The sequence below is a fragment of the Columba livia genome, chromosome 3, assembly GCF_036013475.1.
Source record: "Columba livia isolate bColLiv1 breed racing homer chromosome 3, bColLiv1.pat.W.v2, whole genome shotgun sequence".
Classification (NCBI taxonomy): domain Eukaryota; kingdom Metazoa; phylum Chordata; class Aves; order Columbiformes; family Columbidae; genus Columba; species Columba livia.
Window position 1 is genome coordinate 36,142,749 of NC_088604.1, and position 22,916 is coordinate 36,165,664.

The following is a 22,916-nucleotide window of genomic DNA, read 5'->3' on the forward strand; positions in this document are numbered from 1 at the left end:
CATTGCTGTTACAAGCCCTCCTCAGGGTCCTTTTCTTTCTGCAGCTAGCTTTTATATGATTTAAAGCTTTGTGCTCAGCCTTTTTCAGCCTGAGCAGATTGCAGCCAGCTTTTTCTCAACTCCTTCCAACAAAGAGCTCTGTATTACCAGTACAGGCAATATCCTCACTCATAGCCAAACACCAAGGCTGACATAGCTGTATGCAAAGGACAGGATGAAGGGGAAGAATATAACAGAAAACTTCTTTTATAAAGGCAGCTTCTGAAAAGTAAGAAGCTTAATCTGTCTGCCTCCGTCTCTTAAGGAGTAGCTCCCTTTAACAGCTAGTAAATCTCTGATCTGGGACTCAGCTGCTCCTCGCATAAAAATGGCATGTGCCGCTGAACCTTCAGATGCCTCAGCACCTGAAGATATTTTAAACTCAAAAGCACCCACAAAAAGTCATGTCCAGATGGTATAAAGACTTAAATATAGTTTCTCTCTCTCCCTAGGACTTGATTATCTCCTATTTTGCTCTTTACATTGCTTGTAGTGCTTGTACCTTCTAATTTATATCTCTGTAAAGCATTGCCATTTTGGTAAGGTGACACTATACACAAACCTGTAAGTGGGTGCGTGGGACATAAAGTAGGAGAAGATTAGGTCTGTGCTTCCAATCTGTCCTGCAGAAGGAAAAACCAATCTAGAGAGAAAAGGAGAATAGGAATTACCAGCTGCCTAGGACAGCAGAAGATAAACAAAACTATTACTCTCCCATCAGTCAAGGAACCCAAAAAAAAAAAAAATCTGTAGTGAACTCAGACACTTCATCTAGGATTGCTTTTCTCAGATCCCAGAATGTAGGTATGTCATGAAAGAAAGTCCATAAAAATGTTTTCAAGAGCTTTTACTGAAAGCATACGAACCAATGTCATCTTGTTACCTTCAACAGAGTGCTCAGTCACTCCAACAAACAGCAGTGATCTGTTTGATATCACGTTTACCTGGCACTTATCAGTACTTACCTATGGACAGCAAGCAGGGCAATACCTATAACAGTATAGCTGAAACGCCAGGCACCTGCCTCATGCACCTGAAAACCTGGTAGGGAGCTAATTTCTTATCTAAACGCAAGAGAGAATACTCCCAGTGCATCCCTCACGCTGCAACAGGAGCACTGAAGTGATTAACGCTTCCGAATCAGGAAGCCGGGCTGTCAACAGCTGCTCCTGCTGCCTGTGTGAGAGGGCAGGAAAGTGTCCCTTTGCTGTCCTTTGCCTCCTGGGGAACATGACAGCCTCCCCATAAGACCACAGCTGCTGGAAAAAGTTCAGGTCTGTGACTCTGTAATGTGTCTAATCTGTCTTTTTTATCAATATGTGTACTAAAATGATGCAGCAGTAGGTATTTATAATGCTTGTGCATAGTTCAGATGTACATATATACAGATTATAATATAATCATACAAACCAATGCTAGTCAGACTTTCTACATACAGATAAGCAAACGGGGCTGACTCAAAGTATTACAACTATGACCCCTTCACAAGCCATTTACCTCCAGATACTTTTTTGTTTCCCATTAGATCTATCCCCCATGACCAATTATATAGACATTTTAATTCTCTGAAGTATGATAAACACATAAATCCCAACACTCCTTTTGAAGGATTTAGATAGAAATAAAAGGAGAAAAAAAAAAAAACTTGCACAAGGTTCTAACCGTCAGCTTGTGCAAAATGCAGGTTTTGAAGCCATCCTGTGAGAAATGCTGAGAATAACAAAACCTGATTCAGCTGCATTCATAAATCTGTTGATTACTGGGAAACATTAATACTTAATGCATGGTACACTGTCCAGAGGCTGTTCTTTATTGTGGCTTAAAGAAAAGCATTGGACATCTCCAGGATGTTCTACACATCGTCACAGAAGCTTTTTAACAGCTGAAGAGCTACTTTGTCCAAAAGGGGAACATTAGACAGCTGTGAAAGTTGCAGACACATTTAGAAAACCAAAGTACCAAAAAGGATCAATGCCAGTTATAAAATGGTGTGACCTGAGCAATGTAATCTGGTGAACAGCTTTAATCAGCCTGCCAGAAAAATCCAGAAATGGAAGGGAGGAACTAGTAATGGACAGGAATGGGTTAAAAGAGCTCAGCACTAACTCTGCTTGAATGGAAATCAATGTCTTCCAGAGGAACAAAGCAGGATAGTTGTTCTTTTTTTAAAAAAATAAAAACAACAGTACCTGTAGTCCTTTCTTACTCATTACCTGTTTTCCTAAAGTAATTTTTTTCATAGGATGTGAAATAAGCACTGCATTATCCCAAGGATCTAGATTCCTGTTACTCTTACACTGAAAAACAGACAAACAGAAATATTTTAGTTGATAAAAATGCTAGTACAGGGCTGATCTTCTTTCTGTCTCTGTATAGACGGTGCCCAGTTTGGAGTGCAGCTCACTTCATGCGACTCTGCTAGGAACGGAAATGCAACATATGGAGCTGTTTGTAGAATCAGCATTGAAATGTAGTCAAGCAGCTTCTGTAATTTTAAATCCATTCTGACCCAGCAGAGTTATTCCCTATCTATAGTTAAGTCTATCATAACTGTAATGGAAGCCACATTTGAGGTTGGAGAAATGCCACTTTAGCAAAAAAAGAACATGATAAAAACCAGCTCATCAAAAGTGGTAAATATTCAAAGATATTAACTTTTGAAAAAGAAACTGTAAACAAGTCATTTAAGCTGTCAAATTAATAATTTTCCTTATTTTCACATAACTGTGTTCATAAAAAGACCATCTTGTAAGCAAAATAATATATTCTATAATTTGCCTTTAACATTGCACCTGAAATAATTTCCACCCGTTGCAGCTTTTTTAATTCTGCTCCACATAATGCATCTCTGGGATTCTCAGGCTGTCAGGTATTTTATATTATATGATTACAGCAAAAAAGAAAAAACTTTACTCCATTCCTATGAAAATAGTGAGTCTTGGCATATTAATGCAGTCAAAGCAATCTGGTATGCGCAAAAAAAGAAATGAAAACAGCTACAGCAGGTCAATAAGGAACAAAGAGTATAGGAAACAAAATAAGCCAACATAAGTGATGAATTTCAAATAAAAAGTTCTGGTTGACTTAAAACTTACAAAGTATGGTCACCTTGTTGATTGCCAAAGCTGTCTGCCAGTGTACAGAACAGTTCAGCGTGACTTATAGATTGGAAAAAACAAGTTACACGTCTGGACCAGTTTCAGGTAGGCAAATGTCACTGTCAGTGAGGAAGGGGTTAGTACAAAAAAAAAGGAACCTGTGCAGTGGCTGGGGTTACAGCCTAAGGTATCCACGTGGGAAGGCTTTCTGCTCTGGATCTGCTCTCTTCCACATATGGAAATGTAGACATGGTCCCATGCCCATTTACACAGAGGCGGCATAGACCCATGAGAACATAGTTCTGCACCAATTCAAAAATATAAACAAGTCTGATTGTATAAGACAGGTTAGTTTTCCCAAACCAGAAATATTGTATTACTGCAGGTAAACAAGCCAACCACTGAGATACAGAAAGTCGATTGTAGGCTTAACAAATTAAAACTACTCCTCTCAAAATTCACTCGATATCTCTGCTTAAAAAAGTTTCAGCCTTTAGAAAACATGATGTAAACAAGACAAAAAAAAGAGATGTTCAAATCTACTCCAAGCTTTGAGCTAACTTTATTTTTTTAATTAACTGAATGAAAAACTAGTTCTTTTCCCCATACAACTAAAAACCCCTACTATATAGAATTAACACATGCCTAGACATATCTAGCTCTCTTTTCTTCTAAAGCACAACATTTTACCTTTTCACACACTCAGTATTGCTGTCTACAAATGATTTTTATTTCTAGATTAAATAATTACAGAACTTCTTTGTTTTGGTCTAAAATGATGATACCATTAAAAAGTAATTACAGGATATATCCTCCCCATTCAGGTGTCACTGTTAAAGACGTGTCACCCTGTTTGTGTCTATTTTTTCTGCATTAGAGACTGAATAGTAAAATTTAAGCAACAAGATGAAATGCTGATTCCATTTTTTCCCTCTTCCCAAGGGAGTTATTTTAAGATTATACATAGAACTTTTATTTTTAAGTATTGCTATTGTACTCATCAGGAGTCTGCAAACAATATAAATATACCTTGTAGAGGCACCAGCTGTGAGTATTGGGGACAAGAATATCTCTGTTACCAAGAAATAGTTAGAAGACCTAAAAAGTGTCCTGACTTGAGAATTTAGCTACTTATAATGAATAAATTAAATGCCTGGAACCACAACAAGTTTAGCATTTGCTAAAGTGTGTTTTGGTGTTGATTTGTTTTGTTTTGTTTTGGGGGTTTTTTGTTTGTTTGTTTTTCGTTTTTTTTTTTTTTTCCTGAATGAAGGACTTTATCTTCACAAATAATCAGAATCTGAATTCACACCCTGATGGATTATTCATTAGTCTATTATCAATTAACTTGAAGGAAAGAAACAAAAGACCTTAACTGAGGAGGAAATAATTAGAAGAGTTAACATGCTTTTGAGAAAGCTGAAAAAGACTCAAGATAACAAAAAGATTGTTCTAGCTTTCCTGTTCCATATCTTTACCAGTGTAAATGGCAACTATAAAACTCGGGAATTACTTCATCCTATCTGAATTAGAAAACTATTTAATTCTGAGCCTGCGACATGAGTAATTGTGTAATCAGATGAAAACATTTCTGCAGAGCTTTTGCTCCAATTAAAAACATCTGCAGAGAGATGCATTACCTGTGTCTTTCGCATCTTTACAGCATTGTGTCTTGTGCACATCTTGGTTAAAACACCAGTCCTAGCCTTTCTGGAGAGTTTTTCAACGTATGTTTTCCTTCTCTGCTTACACAGGCTCATTTTCTACACTGGTTAAAACTTTTTAAAAATAATCATACACCATCCAGGGCAAATATATAAGTAAGCAATGTTCCATCAGTGGGCACCATAGAGCGAGAGTTTTTTTGAGCTTTTCAAAGAGATTTAGGAGACTTCTAATGAAGCACTGAGAGTTAAGGCAAAGCACAAGCTTCAGTGATCCATCTGATTTGGGGGAATTGTTACTGCCTACCAAATCACTATAATCTCATGGGATTGTGGCCACTAGTCCTGGAAGTCTTCCTGTGCTTCTGGAAGGTGATAACGATAACATGCTGTCGCTGAAAAGAAGTGTAATTTTGAGAGCATCCTTGAAAATGCCAAACACTTTGTTCAGCCTGAAAGATAACAGTAATTAAAGGCACTTTTACAGGGATGAAAAGGCAAGGAGACCTGTGTTTTGAGAAATGTTCATGGGACAGAGGGCACATACACAATCTAAGGAGTCAGTTGTGGAAGTAAAAAGATTTGAACACCCTAGTGAGAAGCTGAAAGGTACTCAGAGCTTTCAGGGGATGCAAGGGATGGATGTCACAATATGGTTGTCAAATTGCCCAAGGAGCTGAGTGCTTCTCAGCAGTCTGTGAAACCTCAGTTAGTCAATGAGGCTGACAAAGGGTTGCAAGCTGTATTGGATCACTTTCACAAATTCACAAGAACAGACAAGAATATCTCTGTTACCAAGAAGTAGTTAGAAGACCTAAAAAGTGTCCTGACTTGAGAATTTAGCTACTTATAATGAATAAATTAAATGCCTGGAACCACAACAAGTTTAGCATTTGCTAAAGTGTGTTTTGGTGTTGATTTGTTTTGTTTTGTTTTGGGGGTTTTTTGTTTGTTTTTCGTTTTTTTTTTTTCCTGAATGAAGGACTTTATCTTCACAAATAATCAGAATCTGAATTCACATCCTGATGGATTATTCATTAGTCTATTATCAATTAACTTGATAATAAGACTTGTCCAGAAAGGTCCATGATGACATGGTCAATATTTTTTCTCTTTGCTGTAACGAAGTATAATTTTTGGCTCTGTTCATCACAAGTGATGTTAATGACACTCGAAGTTCTTCACTGACTCCAGAAGACCCAAATATGATTCTCTGTTTGCTTCTGAAGCCCATTATTAACTTTAGATGGGAGAAGGTAATTTTTTGAATGATGCTAAGTATCTGCAAAATCATAGATGTATGCATGAAGGAGAGTTTTGAAAAGACATGTCCCATGAGAGTGATGGATGCACCCAGGAAATAAGTGTATGATTGCATCTTAAGTATTTTCCAAAGCATATATCTTGTATGAATGCTTAAAGATCAGCTACTAATCAGCTTGTCATTTATTTTCTGAAACCATTTTCTCCATCAACTTTCAACCATATTTGCTCTCAAAAAGTAAGGGGCAGAGAGAGGGCACAGAGCATCTAAGAATGTCCACTCATGTTAATGTGTGCATTGTTGTCCCAAGAGCCAATACCCTCTGTACTGATTACATACCAACTAACAGGCATGCTTTTTTAGCAGGTTTGCTAGAACATGGGTACAATTTTCAAAACCATCAAAAATACTTAGAAACTGGGAAACTTGGGCTCCTTAATATCAGTCACTTCTGAAGACAAAATATAGAGGCCTCTACTACAGATTTCGGTGAAGGCTAGACATACCTGAATTATCTCAGAGCAGGTTAACTGAGCCATGGCTACAAAGAACAGCGTCTGGCAGTGTGGGCATTATATAGTTAGTTTTCCATTGGGTGGCTCCACTGGGTGTGAGGTATGCTAACATATTATATCCTGAAGGAAAAGCAGAAGAATACAGACCTTTGAAACAGTTGTAGGCAGCGCTAGAGCTCCTAGCAGCATTAAATGAAATCTTGTCTTTTTTCTCTTGTATTTTTCCAGCTATTGAATTTGCCTTTGTTCTCTTGTGACTCTGAACTGTGATTTGGCAAAGTGAGATGGGCAAAGTGAAGGTATTTTTCAAACTCATACTAGCTGCTGGACAAAATGCCAACTGACTGGAGATTCAGCTGTCATGGCATATATAAAAGTGACCTCTACTTTATATATGATTATCTTTGTAATACTTTTTGAGTTTTGGTTGAAAACACAGCAAAGAACAAATGAATGCATCCTGCCTTTTTTTGTTGTTGTTGTTCCCCTATCTCATCTGGTTTTGTTTCCTGGCTTGCAGCAGTTCTGTAAAGGTACATGAATTTGCAGTTTGTCTAGGCGTGCTGGAAAGAACAAGTTGACTGCAAAGAATAAATGAAATATTGAAAGTGCAAAAAAGTGAGCAAGCTACTTTTCTGTCACTGTAGAATGGCAAATTTAAAAAAAGTTCTCCATGAAGCCTCAAAAATGCCAAGGTATTACGGAGTTCCTATTCATTGGAATAGGAATGTCTGACAAGCCATGCCCCTATATTTTTTGCAAATAGTAAAAATCAACTTTTTCACATTAAAATTACTATTGAATACTGAAACTGTATTTTTCCATCCAAGAAAGCATACACAGCCTAGAATGATTTAGCCCAGCTTAAATGCACCCAAGACCTCCATGTTCAGTGTGTCAGTTGCCAATTATGGTAATAATAATCATCAGTGAATTCATGTTAGAAGCAATAAAACATATCCAGCACTGAAAACTTCAGTGAGATTTTTTTTTTCTCCAATATTACCTTTAAGATTTAACCATCTTAACAACTGCTTTCTGACCATTTTCCCTGACACCACACTGATTTTAGAATGTCATGTTTCTTTACTTGGTATCAGTATCCTGAACATCAGAATATTTTATCCTAGTTACAAAAGAAATAACTTTTGCCAGCCTGGATGTAGTTTCATGTCATAAATCTCTTCAAGCAGGAAAGCCTCAGCAAAAATACCTTTGTCATGTTGTCTTGCATCACCTCCTTTGGAGGCTCAGTCGGGCTGGCAGCTGTGATGGTGCCACCTATTCCCCACTCTGCTGTGTTTCAAGTGATGCATCTGGGTTTTGTTTATTTTTGTTTGTTTGGGGTTTTTTGTTTATTTGGGGTTTTTTTGTTTTGTTTTGTTTCCACATCACATAACAAAAATATTTTAATGCTGTCTTTTGAAAAAGTGTGTAACTTCTAGAATTAGATTTCTTCCACTTAGTGGAACCGCTATGTCTGTGTGCTCCTATTGCCTTCAGGTTATCAGTAACCAGAACCTGTTTATTCAGTTATTTCTTTACCTTGTTCTTCCTTTTGCCTTTTTGGGATATGAATAGTAGGGAAAAAGACATGGGGACTGAGAGCGTTGGTCTGTGCCATAGGCTGTGACTGTTCCGTCCCAAATGTGAGTCAGAGCAGTCTCAGGTTCTGATTTCCTCAATCACTATGAAATAAATTGTGGATATACATGGTTCACCATTAAACATGCGCTCGATGTCCATACTGCATTTCTGTAGAGGTCATCTGCACCCAAAGAAGGGAAGGAGCTTCAGAAAGTGATTTTACCCCCTTTAAGGCATTTTTGCACTATGAATATGGTGCAAAGTAGGCCCTAATAAAACGAAGAAACAAGCCAACAACTTCATCTGCAAGACTTTGCAGGACCTATATTGTGCAAGTGTATTTCTAAGAGTTTATTCAACAACACCAACTATACAATGTACTGCTGAAGTGCATTACAAATATATCAAAATCTAAAATTAATGTGTTTAGCATTAGGGTATCTGTTGAATTTTAAGAGTACGAAGTTTTTAATTCCTTAAAAAATATTTTCTAATACATATATTTAGATGACCAGAGAATTTCATAACTACAATAGACTAAAAAATTTATCCCAGAAAAAGAGTCAAATGCTTTTCTTTATCACCAGTTAGTTATATTGTAGGGAAAGACAGATCAAAAATAGATTTAAAAAATCAAATGTTTTCTGTTTCTCATTATGTTCAAAAATGACAATTTAAATATTTTCAAATTTTGCCTCCTTCATTTGCATGTCTCTCCCTCTATTTGGCCATAGAGTGTAACTGATTCAATGATGTCTGCTGTTTCACTTCCATCTTTTCCATTCTTTTAGCCTCCGATGATTAAAATCTCTGAGAGCTAGAAAACGAAAAGATATGCTGTAAAATTTTAACCGTTTTACTTAAAAAAAAAAAAAAAACAACAAAAAAAACACACACCACACCTCAAAATATTAAGGATGCATAATTTTGTTTTGACATTTCAGATTACGATATAAGAATATTTCAACAAAGGGAGAACGTTTTGATGGGAAAATCTTACAAGTGAAAAATCCAGTCAACAGTGCTCATATTTACGGTATTGCAGTTTTTCTAGGTCTTGTTTGTGAAGTCCCTCAACTACAAATCACTGGAGATTGGAAAAATATATTGGAGAGTTCATCTTTGTATGGAATTTAATGTCTTTCTTCAGCAACCTGTGTTGGCTGCCATGAGAGAGAAAATGCTGGACTAGGCAGACTTTTGCTTCAGTGCCATAACAAGACTTTGGCACTTTTTCTGGTACTGAAGTTCTTTCCAGTTTATATTCAGGAATAATAAACTTAATGTGGCAGACCTCAAACCATTTATGACATCAAACTGATAATTATAACAGACTTTATAATGTAAAATGCATGTAATAGTGATAAAGGATACTAAAATAGTTCAGTAAGCCCCATAGCTTTAGCTTGCAATGGCTAGCTGGTGATAACACACATCATGCTACATTATTACACTAAAACCTTAAAACTAGCATGTTTTTAAACATGGACATAGAAAGCTGAGGTGTTCTGATCCCAACATTAATTCTATTAGAGAGTGCCAGAACAGACTCCTCTTCTACACACAATTGCAGAGGATCTTGTGATTCTTGGCCACAATGTCACAGCAACAGAGAAAGGAAAAGTTAAAAACAGGCATTTCTTTCAAAACACTCAGTCACTCCATTAACTCCCTTTGCGTTTCCATCTTCCATCCCAACAGACATATAGATAGATAGTGAAATTCTAAGGTGTACAAAGATTGCACCTGAGAGCTTCTTGTATTGAAGCAAGAGTGAGAAATTGCACAAAACTCATAATTGTTGACAGCCATGAACTCAGGGAAAGAGATTCTCAAAGCTTCAAGAAGCAGTCACGAAAAGTCAAAGATTTACCTTTCATACATAGATTTACATACACCCACCTGCCACTGTGGTCATTGAGACTCTTTTCAAGCATGGCAGAAATATAAGTATGTATTAGAGTCATGTCTTCATGAGTTTATTCAACTGATTACAGCACAGGGAACCTACTATGAATTCTGAAGTACTTTTTTTCAGTGGTTATGGTAAGCTACCACTAACACAGTATAATAAGGAAACAGTACTGTAGTGCAAGCAAGCTTTTTTTTTTTATACCAAGCATGCATTTTTCTTTTCTAAATTTTAGCCCACCATCTCTACCCACCTTGATTTACTATAACCAGCTACCTTCTTCACTCAGTTTCACAGCCTGCTTTCAGACAGCAGTATCTTTTGTGGCTTTTGGCTTGGGCAAGCCATACCTTTTAAAAGTTAATTTAGTATTTCTATATAACTCAGTATATATCTAGTCACCAAATCACCTTTACTGCTCTTTTCTTCCTCTCTTCTTTCTTTCTTGTAATTTTTTGTAGTCATAGGATGCCAGAACGGAATGCAGTATTTCAGGTGTAGTCACCATGCTAACAGGGAGGAAAAGTATCATCTTCCTCCTTTGCTGACAGAATGTGCGATTCCCACAAAAAAATCACTGTCCTCCTTGTTCCTCCCACCTGCTTCCCATTCCTAAATACACATTCCTTTCAAAACACCTGGGATGTGGTAACCCAGAAAAATGCCAAGACTTGAGATAAAGCAAGAAAAGGCTGGGAAGGCAGAGCAAAAGAGGGAGAGTTCAGTAGAGGAGGGCTGTATGAATGTGTCACAGTGGTCAAAGGCAGGTAACAAAGGAGCAGTGATCATGGAGGAAAAACAAGGAGGCTTTTTGATCTTGTGTATTCAATCATACTTGTAAAAAAGTGGAGGCAAATCCTAACCAGGCAGCAAGGCTGCATGTTACATCTGCTTTGTCAGATCGTAAACAACAGCACAATGTGTAAGCCAGTGGAGAATCAAACCCCATATGTTCTCAAATCTGCTGAGCCCTTTATATGCTTTTTGGTTTTAATTTTTTTTTTTATCAAATTAAACTCTTTCCTACGAAGGCTTTCAGTTTCAACAGATGAATGTGTTTTCATGAAAAAGGCTTTACATGGAAACACTCCCAAGTTGCAGGCCCCAGCAGCCATGGCTCCCGCAGGCCCATGTGCTGATGCCAGCCACTCTTACCCGCGGGGAAGCGGGGCGAACCGGGGAACACCCGCGGCATGGCACAGCCTGTGCGGGGCGGAACGAGTGGGACTGTTGTCTGAAGTGTGAGGAACACATTGGCCCAGATTCCCTGCAGATCTGGGATTCTGCTTTTCAAAGCCAGAAGGGAAAACAATGTGTTTCAGCTCCCCCTTCCTTCACCATAGCTAAACAACTGCCCTAACATATGCCATTTTTTAGAAGATCCCTAGATATCCGTAGCAGATGTCAGCTGGAACACACCACCTCCATCCAACCAGCAGCCTTTCCCAAATACTATAACTAAGACAAAATTGCAAGCTGGCCCAGAAAACAGGATTTTGAGTTCAGTGTCTGCTAAGAGGGCCCCAGTGCAGCAAAGCACTATGGCAGAGAGCAACACTAATCCATCAGATAATCTGCTCTGCCAACTTCCCAGCATTGCCAGCAGATTTCTAGATTGCTGCTCCTTCAAAGGACATCCCAGGTGGACACAAACAATATACAGGTTTGCCAGCTAAAGCCTGTTCACGTGAGCCACCCTGCAGTGAGAATCGGAGGAATACAGAGTAATCAGAAGGCAGGTCCTTCAAAAAGGACTAAAATCAGGCAGCTTATTCTGCAGAAGGAAGAGTTTTACTGGCTGTAGTGATTTACTCTGAGTAGAATTTACAGGTAACTTTGTCTAGCTCAGAGAACTAAACCTTAAATTGTTAAAATTGAACTAATGAAAAAAATACCATTTTAAAACCCATATAGCAACCTGTCAAAGGTAGCTTGAAAGTAAAATACACGTATCGTTCCTGAGCAAGGAAAGAATAAAAGCAGGATTGAAAGTGTAGCCTGACCTGTTTAAGCATGTCAAATTCTCTGTTACATTCTGATGAACTTGTAAGCAGCTATTCAACTTGGCTCCTGTTGCAGAAGCTCTACAAGCCAGAGCATGCAGAGCTGGAGTGCAGACAGAGGGACATGCACACAACAGCGGCACCTGGATACAGCAGGTCCCTCTGCCCAAGTCATTTTTCCCACTGTATTATTGACCCCAGCACCATTAGCCAGCTTCACTGGAGAAAAGTCACTATTGTTTCCTTCCTTTTTGAGTAACAGGTTTTAACAATAAACTGCTACCGGGGGTGGGGGTGGACTTTTTGGAAACAAAGTGATAAAGAGTCTGTCTTTACAGTTTCACCAGTTTTCAGTGTTGTTTATGTTCAGCTGGGGGCACTTTGTCATCCCTTCAATCTCCACCTAAGGCATGTAGGAGCCCCCAGAATTTACAACAGTGCATTATTATGCATACTCAGTTAGCATATTTTCAAAGACTCCCAAAAAAGGTTACTTTTAATGGAAAATGTTTTATGTTAGTACTGGGAAAGTTTAATATTGCCCATCGTATTAAAAAAATCAACATCCTTTGTAAAAGACTGACTTTTGATATTTCAATATAAAAATGCATAGCATATAAGAAAATGCAAACATGGTCTTATCTTGTATAGTGATTAATGGCTGCATGGTGTCCACAGATAATCATAGGATTTATCCTGCATTCATCATAGAGACAGTGAAAACCAGAATGGACCAGCAGATCATTGGACAGGGTGTTTCTGTGTCTAAAATGAAGTGCTGAGTTTAAAAAAAACCCAACCAAACAAAAAAACCCCACAATTTGAAGATTGTCTTCCATATTGTTCAAATTTATATAACAATTAATAAATATATAGATAAATTTAAGTGCACCTACAAGTCAGAACATGGATGTTTATGGGTATGAGTATGTGAATGATGAATAAAACATTCAAACAAGTATTCAAGGCAGCATTTAGTTGCCTAAGTATTTTTACGGCACCATTTTAATAATTTTGATGGTGTTTCTTCAAATGAAGCCAAGTCCTGAGGGAAACAGAAGGTGTTGTTTGAAGGACCTGCTGGATCTCTCCATGTGAGGAAGCAGATGGAACTTGCAGCTTGTTCTTCCACTTTTGTGGGAAGATATTTTTGGTGAAAGAAGAAGAATTCTGGTCTCTGAGCTACTGCTCACTTGGTGTATAATATTTAGTACATCATGAATACCTTCCAAGGCCCCTTCCTATGAAGTGCTGAATATCTTCATGCAATGTTGAGACAATGCAGGAAGATTTCACAGAAGAAACATAAATTTCCCTGTCAGTATTAAAACTATATATATCTATATATACAGCTATTGCAGAGTGTCCTACTCCACACTATTCCAACTCCTTGGACATCAGCTGGAGTCAGGCCACTCAGAACCCATAAAAGGCATGCAGCATTGCTTAGTATCCGGCCAAGGGGCTTTGTGAAGATTGGATTCATCTTAATTAACAGCCTTAAATTTCAGTGTCTAAAATAATCTTCCAGGTTTTCCTAAGGAGAGTGGAGTGCCATTAGCACCCACAAGTGCTACTTTATTCCTTGCTAAGGTGAGAGCCTTAAAAGGGGTATAGCGATTCCAAAAATGTCAAGCAGTATAGTTATCACAGGTTGTCCCTTTGAGACTCCGCATTTTTTTTAGGTAGGTCTCACAATTTCACTTCGGAAGAGCTGAAATACTGGGGTACTGATTTTCAAAAGCAAGCAGTTCTCATCACTGTGACATGAGGCGATCTTCTGGAGGAGGACAGTCAAAAGTTTCCTTCATGATTGCAAATGACCAGCACATCACGCAGCGTCAGCCTGGAGCAGCAGACCCACCGAGAGACTGATTGATCCACACCCAGCTGTATGTGAGCTCCTCAGTCAGCCCATAGAAATATGAGCCACAGGAACAATTTCCTTATGGTAAATTCTCTTCCAGTTTGAGTCCTTTAGCCAAGACATTATATTTTCAAATACTATATTTTAACTCAGTCAGAAGTTTTGCGCTAGCTTTATGCAAAAAAAAATATGAGGTGAGATTCTATGGGCTGTGCAATGCAAATTCACAAATCAATCAATTGTCATAGCAAAAACTGACCTGAAAATAGATCAGGTTTGTTTGTTTTTTCTTCCTTTTCCTAGTACACACTACGAACACATCCAGGAAATCCACTCAGTATAAGTGTATTCACCAGAAAGTACTGTTTCCTTTTTGGAGTATGCCTCTGAGAGAAGTTGTTTTATTTAAAGAGGAAGAGATGACAGCAGATTATCAAGTGTTTTTCTACCTCCTGCAAGTTTAAGCAGGCTTACTAGGTGGAATTTACTACTGGAATAATGGGAAGCAATAGCACCTGTCGGGGAACACTCCACAAACATGGAACAAAAACATGTTCCCTGCCCAAAGAGCTAACCTGCTGTGCAGAGCAAGAGGCACAGACCCACCTGGACAGTCACCAAGAGCCAGGAGCTACTAGGACATCTTTGGCCAGCACGATGAGCAGATCAGTGTAATTGCTCTTTAATTGTATTATTTAATTTTTTTTTCCTTTTACCTTTTCAAATAATAGATTAAGGGAACATGTCTCTCTCTTACAAAATGTGGGATATCTTTACCTATCTACTTTTCCAAAGATTACACTAAGCCAGGCATGTGGATCTGGAATGCAAATACCTTTTAACAATTAAAATCTCCTGCAGTGTAGTGTCATTGTTTTTCTAACTAAACACCAAAGCAATAACTTCCCAAACTTCTGGAATTGCTTGTGAGTCCAAGATCTTATTTGTATCACCGTTACTTCAGTCACTCCATACTTTCTTTTCCCCATCATCTAAAGAGCACGCTGGTCTATCAGCTGAGCAGCCCCTGCCCGCCACCCCAATCCCAAACTTTTCTGCACCGTAATACCACTATCAGGCCAGAGAGGGGAGAACAATCCTACAGAAATCAGTTTCACCTCATTATTTCCCAGATTCTGTGGCTGATTTTCTCAAGACTTCATATTGGATTAATCTGCTCATTTCCCCTATAGCTTTTGGCAGCTCTAAGATTTCTACTGACTTTACCAAAAAAAAAAAGGAATTGAGTTGATCAGGAAAGCAGGAGGAACATAACTCTGACATATGGGGAGAAGGAAATCTTGTGTAAGCTGTCATTAGAAGGGTAATGAAAGCCCAAAAGAGTAACAGACCCAAAGCACTAAGATTCACATTGCTGAAACTGATTATTTGAATATACTGGTATGTGTTTTGTATTAATTAGATGTTATTTAAGTATGTTAATCACGTCATAGAGACCAGTGGCTCAACACAGCCCCCACGATTTCTCCCACCATTCACCTTTCCCTTAAGTACTCCCTCCACGGAGGAACTCAAGCAAGTTCATCTACAAAACCACATTTGTACCACCTGGATTGTTCAGCTACACCTGGGTGGTTCTGGGACAGCCACAGCAACTGAAACTGGTAAATATTTTACATACAGATATTTAGGCTTTTCCCTCACCATAATAAAGTTTAAACATCAGGCTTAGGCTGGCCATTTATGGTTTGCTTCTTTTTTTTTTTAATCATTATTATTCTTTATTTGAAGCCCTCTGAAGATCCCGGCGGGTTGGAGATTTTTCGCTTTAGTTCTGGAGCTTGTTCAGTGTATTTTGTTGCTGGTGTTACTCCCTCCTTGCCCGAAAAGCTTTCTCCGGACAGATGGGGTCGGGGCAGCAGCCGGTTTCGCACCCGCCTCCACGGCACGACCTGCCGGGCCCGCGGAGCCCCTCACCCCCTCCCACGGCGTGCCCCCCACCTCCCACTGCCCCCGGAAACTCCTCGGGATTTCCCGATCCCGCCGGCCTGAGCGCGCCCATCGGGGAAGCTGCGGAAAACGGCAGCCAAGCTCCGGCGCGACGCCGCCGTCCCCAGCGGCCACGTCGGGGCGAGGCGCAGGTACGGCGCTGCCAAGGCGAGTAGGGCGGCAGGGGGCTCAGGCGGCGCCCGCCGGCTCTCCCATCGCGGAGCGCCTCCGCGCCGAGCCAGCCGCCCCCTCCGCCGCGCCGAGGGAGCGCCACATGGAGCGGCTCCGCTCGGCGGCAAGGTGAGCCTCCGGCAGCACCACCCAGACTGGTGAGGCGAGGGGCGAGCGGAGCAGGGAAGACCGAGCGTACCCTCGCCACGGTCTCCCGGGCGCGGCCGCCCGACGCTGGCGGCTGAGCGTGGGCGCCGGGGCGGCGGGCGGGAGCCGGGCGGGGCGAGGGAGGTGGCGGGGCCGCCCCTCGGGGCAGGCGCGGGCGGAGGCTCCCCCCGGCCGGGGCGGCGGTTGGTTTCTCCTGTCAGCGGAGGCAGGGCCAGGCGCGGCGAGGGTGGGCGCGGAGTTTGCGGCGGGGCTGGGGGCAGTTGGCGGCGGAGGTTCGTTCTGGCGGAGTTTGGTCCGGCGCGGGGCAGGAGGTAAGCGACGGGGGCTGGGACGAGGCTCGGCTTGGCTCCGCTCCACTCCGCGGTGGCTTCTGTGGGCAGGAGTTTGCACCGGTCGTGGCGGGGAGCGTAGCGGAGAGCCCGGGGGCGGCAGGCGGGGAGCTGCAGGACGTGGAGGGAGACGGCGGGTTAGACCTTTCCCTCCTGTCCGTGCTCCGCCAGCGGAGCCGCTGGCCGGGTGGGAAGGTGGTGGCGTGAGCTGAAAACGGGGTAAAACTTGTTCCTCGGTGAGTTCCCGCGGGCTGCCTCGGGGCCGGGGCTCTCTGGCCGAGCCACGTGTCGTGGCCGGGAAAGAGGCGCAGAGCCGGGAGAAGACGGGTGGGTATGGGCAAGGGGATCCGCGCCACTCGGCCGCTGCCCTCTCCCTTTTCTCCCCTGTCGCAGGTCTCGCAGCGGGAAGCGGAGCGGAGCTGAGCCAGCCCCAGACGGGAAGCGCCTGCCCCCGGAAAAGGGGCTGCCTGGAGCGAGCAGCGCCCCGGCAGGAGCCGCCCCCCGCCTCGCCGCACAGAGCCGAAGGCGCCCGGAGGGAAAAGTTGCGTGCGGGGCCGGGCCGGGCGCGATGCCGGGGCGCGGCGCGCTCTGCCTGGGGCTGCTGCTGCGCGTCCTGCTGGTCTGCGGCTCGGCGCAGCAGCCCGACAGCTGCCGGGGCCTCTGCGAGTGCTCGGAGCCGGCCAAGACGGTGAAGTGCGTGAACAAGAACCTGACGGCGGTGCCGCCCGACCTGCCGTCCTACGTGCGCACCCTCTTCATCACCGGCAACCGCCTCGGCCGCCTGCCGGCCGGTGCCTTCCCCGCCCAGCGCCTGCCCGACCTCAGCGCCCTCAACCTCAGCGGCAACCGCCTGGGGGAGGTGGAGGCCGGTGCCCTCTCGGCCCTGCCCGCCCTGCGGCAGCTGGACCTCAGCGGCAACCCCCTGGTCTCTCTCAGCCCGCAGACCTTCGGGGAGGGCGGCAGTCCTCTGGAGGAGCTGACCCTCCGCGGGGCCCTGCGCAATCACACCGTCCTCCTTAGCCTGGCCGCCATGCTGCAGTCCGGTGCCCTGCGCAACCTCAGCCGCCTGGACCTGGCTGACAACGGGCTGGTGGTGCTGACCACCGGCATGTTCACGGCCCTGCCTGCCCTGCGGCAGCTGGACCTCAGCAACAACTCCCTGGTGGGCCTGCACAACGTCTCCTTCCAGGGGCTGGGTCAGCTGCAGAGCCTCAACCTCAGCGACAACTCCTTGAGCGTGCTGAGGAACAGCACCCTGGCCCAGTTCCGCGGCCTGCCCGCCCTCCGGCGCATCAGCCTGGGCCACAACACCTGGGTCTGCGACTGCGCCATCGAGGACCTGGTGGCCTGGCTCAAGGAGAGCGACCAGGTGGAGGGCAAAGAAGCCCTGACCTGCGCTTACCCCGACAAGATGCTGGGCAAAGCCCTGGTGAAGATCAATGGCTCGGACCTGAATTGCTCCTTGCCCACAGACCTGCCTTCCCAGCTACAGACTTCGTACGTCTTCCTGGGAATAGTCTTGGCTCTCATCGGGGCCATTTTCCTCCTGGTTTTGTACTTGAACCGAAAAGGAATCAAAAAGTGGATGCACAACATCAGAGATGCCTGTAGGGATCACATGGAGGGTTACCACTACAGATACGAGATCAATGCAGACCCTAGGTTAACAAACCTCAGCTCCAACTCGGATGTCTGACGAAGCGCCATGGATGTGGGGCAGCTCACAGTAGCTATGCATGAAAAGTAGACTTACGCTTTACCCTCGTGCTTGCTTTCCTCAGAGAAATCTCAGACGTGCTTGTAACTTGAGGAGGATATTCCTCCCTGTGATGTCAAGTTCTTTTTTGTTGTAAGAAGCTGGGCAGCTGCGCATGGCGTTGGGCTGTATGTAGGAAACAAGCTGCTACTTCTTTTCCTCCTTACTTGTCTGTACTTGTGGGAGATTTTTTTCAAGATCTCAAAAGAAAAAAGGATTCTGTCTGGTCCTCCAAAGCCACCAGAGTTTATAAAAAACTTACCCATGCAGACGTGATTCAATAAAAGCTGCCTCAACTTTTTGGGAAAAAAAAAGTTACGTTCCTCTGTGCCAGTTTTGATCTTGTATATCCAGATTGTGATAACAACGATTCAATTTCATAGACTATCTTGAGATTTAAAAAAAACAAAGAAACTCCTTTTAACAACTCCTCTGTTACAAAGAAGGAAATCGAATAGTAAGCATGCACAAATACTCTATAGTTTTACATGTTAGAAAACTTCTGATCTCAGTAAGTCTCTTACTATTTTTGTAAAGTTATTTTTGATCACAGTTTACATGAAAAGAGAGGGTTTTTTTTTATACAAACTGCATCTAAGCTCCATCTGAACTGTTAAATGCAATAAACAGTCTTACAAGAACTGCTGTGTTGAAGTTTGCTGTTTTGATGAGAAATGTATGGACATCTAAGAACGTGGATAGCTTTATAGTGTCTGAAGTTATAGCCCTGCAGTAGTAATCTGAATAAAATTTTATACAAATGTGTAGCTTAAAGACATAAATGTTTGATAAGTTTCTGAAATATGCTAAGAGAATTACACCGATCAACAATGAGAGCAGTTTCACTTGGCACAAAACCCCCAGGCTGCTTTCTCGAAACAACTGCAAAACATTGAGACAGGTGCTGGGGTCTACCTTGCTGGAAAGATACAAGCTGATAGAATTTTCATAAGGTCTTCTCTACCAAATTAAAATAAAATAATTCAAATTAACTTGTGGGGTTTGTAAGCTAAATAAAGTTTTACGTGAATGGAATTGTTTACTATAAAAAACTCTATACTTTCCTGAACTAAATTAAATGCAGCTCAGTCATGTAGTCAGTGAGCTTCAGGCTTGTAAATCAATGTAGCACTTATTAAATTAAGTGCTTAACATTTCATTTTAAGCTCTCAGTACTTGTGAAGTTCTGTAGTGATCTACATTGAGTAACTTGATGGAAATTTACATTTATCTTAAAGCTTATAACAGGTACGTTTCAGTATTGTATGTTACTCGTGCTTATTACTTGCTTGAGAATGCATTTTCTTGTAAATAGATAAAGCATGCAAAGAGAACTTGAAAAATGCATCATTTATTATGCAACTTGATGGTATATAAAAAGGTCAGCAAGAACCTTCCGATTGCCACTGATAGTGCACTTTTTATAATCCTTTTATACATTCTTAATGAAAAAATACACCACCTGTAAAAGTGTGATGTGAATTGGCATCTATCAGTATATCTGTGGAGCTTTTTCCATGGTCACTGTTACTTGAAGCTCTTGAGCATCTCTAAAATTTTATGAATTACTGGCTAACTCTTCACTTTCAAAAGTGACAGTTTTCTCAGAGATAATACGCCTTTGTTAAGAGCTCATAAATATAAAATAGTCCTTAAAGTATCGGAAGAAATATAATCTATTTTGGGCATCAGTATTATTCAAATGCATTTTTCTTTCCTTGTAACTTCAGACAAAGCAAGTAGCACAAGTTGGTTCCGATTTTTTTTTAATGTAATTTTGTACATTTGCCCTCAAAAGTAAAAAATTAATTAATATTAAGTACAGTTAATGTTTTGATAAATCAGTGTATTTTACAATTAATGTAAGTAAAGTGATAGCCTATTTCTCCTGCTGTAATTTAAACGTATGAGCAATATCTGGTTAACAGCATATGAATTAAGTTTGTGGATTCTTAAAAAGCAGACTGCAGGTCTGAATGTTAGCTGCCCATATTTTAAGAACAGTGCAAAAACCCCAGTGTAAATATCTATTACTGTGCAACTATGCAAACCGTTCATATTTGTCATAAATAAGGCAGTATATGTAAGAAGCTCGAATTTACAATAGCTATGCAGTGTGCTTTGTTGTATTGGTCATTTCAGAGATTATCAACTTACATTTAATTGTACAGTGCCAAGAGGACTAGAGCATCATCCTTGCTTAAGATGCTCCTGTAATATAATAGATTAAATATGTACAAACTAAGCCATTTCTTGGGCAATTTCTTGGGGTTTGTTAACAGATACTTTAAAGTAACTACAGTAAAAACAATTATGTGTGATGTGTTAATGTAGCAACCATGCATTTATTGAGCTGTGTAAGGATACGCAACGACTTTAATCGCAGTCTCTCACCAATGGACTGAGTATTTGTATAGTGAGCAAGTGTAACTGTTGTACTACACCTGTTATTCTGAAGATGATGATTATTATTTTTGTATCCTAGAAAGTCAATGTAATAGACCTTTATTAGACACCTGGTGATGGCTACTTTAAAATAAGTTTTACCATTTGCTTACATGTGTATTTATTGGGATGTAACAGTTTAGCCTGTGGCAGTATTGTGTTGGATAACGTTCTCCTACAGTGTTTGACCAACAGTGAATGCTTTGGTGTTTTGTACAATGCATTATTTGATCTTAAATCCCCTTCCATAAACAGTGCTTGAAATTTGTTTTCCTTTTACAAAATAGTTAACAGTGGTACTCAGAGACATTTAAAAAGTAGCTCCCAAAGTGCTTCAAAACTTGGTTAAAAATTATACATTTAAAATAACATTAGTTTAAGTGTTCTTCTGAAGCACATTTTATAATCTTACTCTGCTTTGACACCTGAAATTTGAATTGAATACTATTTCCAGAGCAGCTTAATTAGCAAGGCTGCTTTATTCATTCATTCATTCTTCAATAAAAGACGTGCAGCACTAAATGCCTCTAAAATGTGTTTTGTATGCATAAGCCCCCAAAGTTCTGCCTGACACAGTTGTCACTGATGTTTCATAGAAAACATCTAGACTAAAGTTTTGGGCAAATCTTCAGGAAAGGCTGTGTAGTTAAGAAGCAGAAAGAAAGGATGGCTTGTCCAAGGTTCAACTGCTTTCTTGAAACTAGTCTTGGTTGTAATAAGTTTAAAATTTTCTGAGAAGACTAGCACAAGGAATTTACATTGTTTTAATGTATTTTCCTGAAGTATTTTGGATAAGTGCTGTTGCCAGGTAAGAAGCAGAAAATTTCTCGGATCTTTATCTAAGGTAGCTTTATGTTAGATCATCTGACATTCTCTTTCTATTTCAGCTAGCCATAATACTACCAAAAATTCTGACATCCAAAGATTTGCACAACTGCTTTAAATATTTTCATTCCACGTAATTTACCTTTTAAGCACTGGTGACAACCCCCAGTGACATGCCAGCTAGCAAAGCAATCTGTTCAGACCCGCATTCGATTGCTGACTGAGATGTCACTGAAGACAGGCGTGGTGGAATATTCAAAATATGACTGTGCTAGGATCCCAACTCTCATTATTCTAGCAGCATTTTCCGTGTGGTATACTCTGCTCTTTATGCATCTGCATAATTTCTTCTTCACCTCATTTTCTCAAAACCATTAGAAGGAGTATCATAAATCTGTGCAGGTAGAGAAATGGGTCTGATTTCACCTGTATTTTGAGGTTTAGTGCCTTCATTTCCCTTTGACTTGAAAAAAAGCCTTTATCAAAGTGGACAGTGAAAATTTGATGCGCACTTTTTCTTTCTCTTTAGCAGCTGAATGCTCAAGAAGAACCATTCATTCTCAGCATATGATGAAGGAAAATAGCATTTGGTAAGAAAAACATTTCTGTTTCGAGCATCCAAATCAGATTTATATTCTATGAGAGAAGGTTGAAGAGAGAAGCTTTTAAAGGAAACAGGTGTCTCTTTGTAATGGGTCAGCACTAGATATCACAACGTTAGTGAGCAGAACAATTGCTGATTGATTCTTTCTGATACTTTCTGGTCATGTTTTATGGATACAGCTCTAATTTCTTCCTGTTCCTATAAAGAGAAACATTTTGCTAACGAGTGGAGTCACGTCCTATAATATTTGTGATGCAGGTGTTTCCACTGTGAGATTTTTGTGAGGTATAATAGAAGACTGAATTTAATTCTGTGCTTGCCGATTTAATAACGACTAGATCGTGCTTGTAACTTAATGCTCCTTTTTTTGCAAACACGCTGCTGACTTTGGCTTGAAATCAAACAATGAAAACCCACCAAGGAACAGAGAAAGCAAGCCGTTTGGGATGTATGACATACATTAGATATTTCCCACATGCCTAAAAAAGAGGCAGGGATCATGTGGGAGCAGAGAGTCCTATGCTGGTACAGAAGTGTACTTCTCTACGAGCTTCCCAAGCCAATCAGTGCAGCAGTGGCAGAAAAGTGGTGCTTTGTACCAATACAATAAACCTAACAGCACTCCTCTCCCACCTTGAAAAAAAAAAACAAACAAAACCAAAAACCAAACACACCAAGCTTTTAGAAATAAGAATACAGGTCTACAGTATAAGCATGTC

General features: G+C 41.2%; 1 protein-coding gene across 1 annotated transcript; it reads left to right on the plus strand.

Annotated features, from left to right (window-relative positions):
- Positions 1 to 5,453: 5,453 nt before the first annotated feature.
- On the plus strand, positions 5,454 to 21,290 carry TPBG (trophoblast glycoprotein). Its single transcript, XM_065055308.1, has 3 exons — positions 5,454 to 5,602; positions 15,702 to 16,199; positions 16,961 to 21,290. The coding sequence occupies exons 1-3, from the start codon at positions 5,454 to 5,456 to the stop codon at positions 18,261 to 18,263; spliced, it is 1,950 nt and encodes a 649-aa protein (XP_064911380.1). The 3' UTR covers positions 18,264 to 21,290.
- The last annotated feature ends 1,626 nt before the right edge of the window (positions 21,291 to 22,916 follow it).

What these genes read in the sequence shown, in the direction of transcription:
- TPBG (XM_065055308.1), top strand. Translation starts at nt 5,454, where the DNA reads ATGGTTGTCAAATTGCCCAAGGAGCTGAGTGCTTCTCAGCAGTCTGTG. An exon ending in AATATCTCTGTTACCAAGAA is followed by an intron (nt 5,603 to 15,701) that starts GTAGTTAGAAGA and finishes CTTTATTTGAAG; the next exon opens with CCCTCTGAAGATCCCGGCGG. An exon ending in CGGCTCCGCTCGGCGGCAAG is followed by an intron (nt 16,200 to 16,960) that starts GTGAGCCTCCGG and finishes CCCCTGTCGCAG; the next exon opens with GTCTCGCAGCGGGAAGCGGA.